The 7,675-nt window shown below is 40.9% G+C and overlaps 1 protein-coding gene across 3 annotated transcripts; it reads right to left on the bottom strand.

Moving 5' to 3' along the window:
• Positions 1-872: 872 nt before the first annotated feature.
• On the bottom strand, positions 873-7,476 carry slc39a9 (solute carrier family 39 member 9). 3 transcript variants are annotated; one of them, XM_029493546.1, is made up of 7 exons: positions 6,962-7,476; positions 6,622-6,730; positions 5,054-5,248; positions 4,652-4,720; positions 4,343-4,428; positions 3,920-4,054; positions 873-3,452 (listed from the first exon to the last, which is right to left on the bottom strand). In XM_029493546.1, exons 1-7 carry the CDS (start codon positions 7,055-7,057, stop codon positions 3,219-3,221), a joined length of 924 nt encoding a protein of 307 aa, XP_029349406.1. In that variant the 5' UTR covers positions 7,058-7,476; the 3' UTR covers positions 873-3,218. The 3 variants fall into 3 exon arrangements, with proteins under 3 accessions (XP_029349406.1, XP_029349407.1, XP_029349408.1); XM_029493547.1 differs by lacking the exon at positions 4,652-4,720; XM_029493548.1 differs by lacking the exon at positions 5,054-5,248.
• Between the last annotated feature and the right edge of the window lie 199 nt (positions 7,477-7,675).

Raw genomic sequence — 7,675 nt, 5'->3', positions numbered from 1 at the left:
GATTATAAAGATATCGACAGCTCAGCCTCAGAGAAACACTGTTCGCATCCAACATCCTGTTCTTAAATTCTATACTTAGATCAGAACAAAAAGTGCATTAAAACATTTCAAATAATGGTGTTCAGACTCAGTTCCTCCTGTTAAAAAAATACCAAAACAGACAATTATTAATGTAGCGAGACATTTTCACCTGTTAAAAAAACCCTTTAATTTAGTCATCATAAAACATGTTGCTTTACAACCAATTTTCACAATCAGAAATATGGAAATAAGGCAGACCCATTCTGGAATGACAGAAAATAAAAACAAAGATAAAGACACGCCTACCCTGACCCTGATCCTCAAACAGCCCCACGATGTGCCGTCACCCGTTTAGCCCTCTGAGGTTCAACAGCGTCCAGCGGCCATTTTTATTATTTACATACATGTAGGAGCCATCGACACATTTCTGCATTTTAAAATATTCAGACTATTGTGGATTTAATGATGATGGGCCAAAACTCTCATCCAGTTTCCAGCTCTTTCATTTGAAGAGCAGTATTTAAATTCTATGGACTGCATCAGGAAGCCAAACATTCACATGTCAGGAAACATTATAAATGAACTGTACAAACCCTGTTTAAAACCAGAACTTTGAGCTTTTTTTGCTTCGTCGTGTTGAAACTATTTATTTTCTGTCTTTCTCTCTAAGTTTAGTCCTACAGTAGTTTAACAGCCGGTTTAACTCCAGTAGTTAAACCTCTCACCTGGCTGCAGTGACGTACATCATGTACGTGTATCATGTTGAACAGTTCAAAACTAATTTACTCTGTCGCTCCGTCACCTTCCTGTGGCCAAAATGAATTCACTTTTTGTTTCTGTCTCAAACTGCCCTGATGGTAAACTGAGGTTTATTTGACATGATCTGTGTTGTTGTTTTTTTTTTTTTCTCTCTCTCTCAGGACCATTTGACCTTTGACCATTTAGTCACAAAGGTTTGCTCTTATAGAGAGCTCTTGAAGATCTAAGACCAAGTTTTCAGGGGCTTTATATTCAGCATCAGCAACTATTTTTACTAATCAAGTAATTTTTGAATTATTTTTTCAAGTAAAGTTTTGATGGCTCCAGCTCTGAAATGTGAGTTTCCAGCTTTCTCAGACCTCCGACAGTGACCTGGACATTTCATACTCCCTCTTCAAAATATCCAGTGAGATTATTGTGGAAAATGATAAAATTATTATTATTTTTGTTTTAAACACATAAAACAATGTATGAATCAAAAAAATATTTTGTTTTCATGATGATGGCAAACCTGTAGAAACCAGTCTAATCTAGTCTGTAACATGTTGATATTAAAATGAAATTGCACATAATGGGGCCGTCGGCAAACCTGTCTGAGCATGAAGCAACACAATGGTGTGTTTTTCCCTTTTGTATTACATACACAGCATCCCATGAAACAAAAAAAACAACAAAACAAAAACAAAACAGTCATGCAGCTGTTGGTCACATTTGACCCCCCCAGCTGTATCTCAGCTGTATCTCAGTGACCGAGAGCAGCTAAAACATCTCAGGGAGTTTCTTCTTGTCGCAGAAGCTGGAATTAAACGTGTAAAACTGTTAAGATGCAACAAAGAATCCTCAGACTGTGTGAGCTGAAAATAACAATCTGTCCATGTCCAAGACAAAATTTAAAAATAAAAGTGTAACTGTGAAGTAAGCAGTTCCATCCGTAGTGATTGTGGAAGAGACGTTTGTCTGTACAACATACATATACAAACACGTGAGTGCTGCTGGGAGTGGGCACAGTGATACACAAACACTCACAATATCCATGTGTCCTGATAGAAGGAGCAGCCCACTCAGACTCTAATGCATCCACCATTCATGGTCTAATGGAGCAGAGACGTCGAGGTCAGGCAAGGCTGCGTTTAAGAGCATCTATCTGACAGAGTTTGATATGTCAATCACATCAGTAGTAGATCCTCTGAATCCATTTCAGACGCTGCTGCTCTCCTGACTTAACCTTTTTTCTACATTTATTGCTCAGGTATAATTAATTAATTAATTAATGAGGAGCAAACTTAATAAAAAAAAAAAAGAAGAAGAAGAAGAAGAAGAAGAAGAAGAAAGATAACAAATTTGTTCAAAATTCCCACAAAACCTGTAATGTGTCCGTCCTCCTGAGCTAATGGTCCGTCCGTCCATTTAAAAACTCCATCCATTCAGATCAGCTGAAAAGGCCGCCCACCTCTAAATAAGCTTATTAACACTCTATAGTCACTTAAGACAAAATCTACAACCCTGCAATCTCTATAATTACTCTCCAGGTAAAACAGAACAGAAATGATCACAGCCAGAAACTAATCCGGTAAAATAGATGTGTGGCAGGGAAGCCGGCTGCATCCCGTCTTCACGCAGAGCTGCGGTTTTAGCTGAGTGGACCGTAAACTTAAGCATGAGGTTTTATAGAAAAACACACTGCATTATAATTTGGCCTCTCCTCAGGCTGATTATTCACAGAGGGAAAACATGGGTTGGTTGATGGAAAGCATAAACCACCACCCCTTTGTTGGGCTGGTTAATGAGCTCTCCTCCTGTCTCACCGTTGGCTGCTATGAAAACTGAGAAAGACACGTCTTCTACAAACTGTTATGTCCTTACTTCGCCGTCTCCTCAGGGGCCGGCTTCAAACTGGCTAATATGGCACTTGAAAATTTGTTCAAACCAGTCTAGGTTGTTGCTAAGAGATCTGTACAATTATATATTTTTAAAAAAAGGTTCCTTTTTCAACATCACACGCTTGATCAAGACTACTGAAATCTCACTGTGCATCCGTCATCAACCGAAACATCACTGTGGTGAAATTGGGGTTCTTTGACTTTGGACAAGCACAACAATGCAACACTGAACTCCACAGCGATCTAAACAAGCTGAGCTAACTGTCCTCTAGCCTCTCAGAACAGGATCAATATATCTGGTGGCAAAAAAAAAAACCAACACACAGTAGCTGTACGATGTTTCGTCATCAGTGTCAGGAGGGAAAAAACATTGTTGTGTGCCTTTGTCATCACTGCAACAACTCATTATTCAGTCCCCGTTTCATCTTCTATTTTGGGTCAATAGATGTCCCTGCAGCGAGCATCAGCCTGGTCCAGGAGGCCTAAGACATTTAAATCCACAATGATTGAAGTCTCTGTTCCTGTACACCCGTCTTAAATCCGTCCTGAGCTGTGGGTCTAATGTTGGTGACCGACAGACAGCACCAGAGGAATGAGGCAGCCCAGCACCAGAGCTCCCACCTCCACCTTGCTCAGTCCTTTCCCTCCGTTCCCCCCAGCAGGAGCATGGCTGTGGCCGCCGCCTCCCACCTCAGGGAGGACGTGGACGGTGGCCACGTAGAGGAAGGTGCCGGCAGAGAAGAGCATGGCAACACCTGTGGCGTTGACGTCTGACAGCGCCTCTTTGCTGCTCTGGAGGTAAAATGAAAAAATGTAAAAAGTGAAGCAAAATGTTTGGATAAATAGTCTCACAAAGACACGTCTTAGATGGAACAAAAGCTTTGCACCATTTCTCTTATTCATAGCTAATGCAATCGAATCTTGTCTGAAGTCTTGCTGGTTTTCAAAGATTCCACAACTTTAGTTTAAACAGAAAGATAAATTTTCATTGTCTAAGATGACAGGTAGTTTTCCTCAGGCAGGCAATTATCAAAGTAAACATTAGGACACGACAGTCAACAAAGACTCCTCTAGCTTCAATAAGAACTGTACATGGCCGTTCTGAAAAAAGTACCTAACGAATCGAACCTTAAAGAGAGAAACATTTAGGGAAACAAATATTAAACAATATTATATACTATTGATTTTGTAAGTAGGCCAACTCAAAAAGCCAGTTCAAACAATGCAGTTTCTTTTTTTAAATTTACTGTTGCATTTACCTGACTGAGGCCTAGAAATGTGAGCATGGAGAGGACAGGAGCTGCTAAAGCAAAGACCAGGAGATGCTTGCGGATGCGGTTTCGCTCGAGACCAGCATGCATCAGGAAAGACACCAGGCCGAACGCTGCTGGGGCCTGTAGATGACACAGCAGCAGACTTTCATTAATAATGTACTGCAAATAAGAATCATTTTGATTACTGATCAATCTGCAGATTAGTCCAATTAGTTTTCTCATGATGTCAGAAAGGTGACCATCAAAAATTCCTAAATATGACATTCTAAAGTCTAATCCTCAAAAATGTTTGGATAACTAATCAAATTAGATGGATGTTATGGCATAACAGATATTTGGTATTCCTTCTTGGCTTCATTGGTCTTGCACAGGTTTCATTTGTCTGCATGTTATATGAAGCATTATTACCTTGTGCAGCATAATAGCTACAAAGACAATGAGCTGAACGCTGGTCTGAGAGGTAGAGGCAGCAGCTCCAAGTGCCACTCCATCAGCTGGAGACAAGGACAAATGACAAACATAAACAAAGACTGTAGTAGAGCAAAACACACGAGGTTTCTCAGAAACAGTACAAAATCTCTGTAAAAACTTAGACAGCAAACATTTGTTGGATCAAAACTGCAGTTCGTGGGAGTAAATTAGCGTGGGCAGCATCTCAGCACTAGTGTTGAGATTTGCATCGATTTTAATATCAATTGTGAATGGACCCAGAATTACCAGCAGCATGGACCACAAGACCCAGGGTGGTGGTGATTTTTGAGGAGGCGACTCTCGCTGACTCTGGATCTAAAAACAGACAAAAACAACCCGTGAGTTAACTATTTTGAAAAGACCAATTTTCTGATCTAATGTTGATACAGATCAGCTTCTCCACACAATGTAAGAACTGTGGTATGATGTGTAGGCAGGCTTTATTAGCTGCTCAAATACAAGCACTGAACTGGTTCTGGCAAATTTGCAGTTAAGCCATGTGTGGGTGTTGTGGGTGTAATTCAACAACATAATTGTCTTCTGGAGGCTATTAAAATATAAACTGCTGCTTCCACCAAGACATTTAAGAGCTGCATACTGTGAAGTCACAAGTAACAAGCCCTTTTTGTGTTTTATTCTTTGTATTACCATCAGTGTTGTGGACGTGAGAACTGCCAATCTGGTCCACCAGCAGCATAAAGACGAAGCCCAGGACGAGAGACACTCCTATACAGGCATGAAGCTGTTCATGACTGTGTTCATGTTTCCCACCAACAACTTCTGCTTCAACCTTTGGGTCGGACACCTCTGGAACACCAACCTGGCCGTGACTGTGGTGTCCACCTGGTCAGACGGGAGCAGAGACAGATAAACTGTTAAATGGCACAAATTATTCAATGTATTGATATCAAATTCTGATTTGTGACACTGCTGAACACAGAGGCCACCAGGCAGCTTCACAATCTGTGCTTCACTCTTATGTGTGTTACGTAAGAGGGGAAAAAACAAACAAAACAAAAAAAAAAAAAAGTCAACTGGTTTCCCTTTGCCTCTCACAGAACTTTGCTCTGTTTAAATAGGATTCACACTGTCAAAATGTACACATTGCAATATTTATATAATATGCCTACACTAACCATGCACTGTGTTAGTGACACCAGGTATAGGTTCCCTTTTCTGGATTCAGTCTCTGATGGATTCCACAAGATGTTGTAACATCTTTAAGACCCACACTGACATAATTGCGTCACATTTCTTTGGAGATTCGCATTCTCAGGATCTGAACTGCATCTGCAGCATTTTTTGCACTGAACTGCTCCAACATGATTAGAGGGTTAGATATTTTCATGACAATTAAGGTTTTCCTAATAAAATGCTCAGTCAGGGCATATGCCACATTTTTAATTTCGTTCCAGTGTCTCTCTAGTCTGTGGCAATCAAAAAACGTGTTCTTTTATGGCACATACACCAGGAAAGTCATCGAAAGTAATTCAGTCGCTACACGATCTGTGTACTTACTCTTTTTAACGTGTCGAGTAACTGAACAGGCTGACACCTACTGATCTGTAGGCTTCGAAACTGAAACCCAGACACAGTAACTTGATCAACTGATCTGCTGCTGTTTTTTTTTTATTAATTTTTATTGTCTTTGTTTTTGATACATGGAACCAATAGTACCTGTTGATGATCAAGGTGCAATATGGTTGATAAAAACTGAAATGAGAGCACAGCTGTTTATTAGCTAATCAACCAAGAAAATGAAAGAGCAAATATTAGAATTGAGTCGTAAAACCAAATGTCGTCTAGTACAGGTGTCTTCAGTGTGAGGATTTTCTTCTGTGTGTCGTTGTGTGGAAACTGTATTATCTTTTTATGTTATTCTGGACTACTGATCAGGCAACAAAGGGCAGTTTGAAGACATTTTGGGCCATGCTGCGAAAAAACAAAACAATGACGTCCAGCAACGCTGCTGACAATGTTTGAACCTCCTCAGACTTTTTTTTTGCCTGCAACTTGTAAGTAGGTGGAGTTTTTACAGAACCATCTAGTCTGCAGATTTAAATAACAGTTTTACACACAAAAAGAAGCCAGAAAACAGCAACTGTAAAGACTGGAGACACTAAAATGGTCCTTCCTCTATTTGTGCTAGATAATAGACGTATTACTCTTAAAAAAAAAAAAAAAAAAAATACTGCACATTCTTTGCTGAACTTCACCTTCAAGGATTTCCTCATACAGTGCGTGGACCCCTTCAGGAATAATAACAGCCAGGGCAGTCCCACAGAGAAGCCCTGCTCCCAGCACAGTGATCAGCTTCAGCCTTTCCTGGAGAGGCAAAGAGGCCACACACAAATCTTCAACACGAGACAGTATCATTATCCCAAACAAAGCTGTCTGCTGATAACACTTCACTGTTCATGATACAATCAACACTTCTGATCACTGCGACTTATGAACTTTTACTTCTTTAAAATGGGGAAGCAGCTTTGGAGAAAGTTATCTCGATTTGCAGAGGGCTGTGAGGAAACCCTTAGACAAAGCTCAGCCAAAACTCACCTCTGAAAAGTTGACTGCCAAAGGTATGGTCCCGGCCACATAACATCCCACCAGCATCGCAAGAGAAAACAGACTGATCGAGCTAAAATCGTCCATGGCTGCTCTTTTCTCTGGGGGCTAATAACCAGCTAACGTCCAGCTACACTTTTAACACGAACTTGTGTTGGTGCTAGTTAAAGTTATCCAGCATTCCGCGGACAGTGGACGTTGGTTAACGACTTGTAGCTCAGCTCAGCTCAGCTCAGCTCAGCCCACCGCCAAACATCCACGTTAACTAAACACAGCCGATGCAGCCTCCGGCCTCCGGTAGCGTTAGCAACGCTAAGCTAACTAGCTCCGGTGATTACCCGGCTCTCAAATCTCACGAACGACGAACCCCTGAAGCTCTAACCGTCACCTGGAACGCGACCGTCCGCCCGCATCGTTTCGTCGACAGTCAGCTGTCAGACATAATATTCCCGACTCGGCAGGCAGCTAGCAAAGCAGCTAACGAAGCATCCTCTTGTTTAGTGCCGATGAGTGAATGCTTCCGGGTCAAAGGTCACCGGCTCAGCCTGCTGCCACGTCTTCGTGAGGATCGTTGGAGGAAAGTTTTATTTGACGTCGAATCCTTAATAATATATATTCATATTTTAATGAACAACATTTTAAAGATTTTACCTTTAAAGCATATTTAAATTTAACTGGGTCAGATGTTACTGATTTTAAGTTTAT

This window comes from Echeneis naucrates, chromosome 22 (assembly GCF_900963305.1).
Source record: "Echeneis naucrates chromosome 22, fEcheNa1.1, whole genome shotgun sequence".
Taxonomy (NCBI): Eukaryota; Metazoa; Chordata; class Actinopteri; order Carangiformes; family Echeneidae; genus Echeneis; species Echeneis naucrates.
The sequence above is the reverse complement of the archived record's forward strand: the minus strand, read 5'-3'. Positions and strand labels throughout refer to the sequence as shown.

What these genes read in the sequence shown, in the direction of transcription:
- slc39a9 (XM_029493546.1), bottom strand. Translation starts at nt 7,057, where the DNA reads ATGGACGATTTTAGCTCGATCAGTCTGTTTTCTCTTGCGATGCTGGTG. An exon ending in GTATGAGGAAATCCTTGAAG is followed by an intron (nt 5,249 to 6,621) that starts GTGAAGTTCAGC and finishes CCGTCTGACCAG; the next exon opens with GTGGACACCACAGTCACGGC. An exon ending in TCACGTCCACAACACTGATG is followed by an intron (nt 4,721 to 5,053) that starts GTAATACAAAGA and finishes GTCTGTTTTTAG; the next exon opens with ATCCAGAGTCAGCGAGAGTC.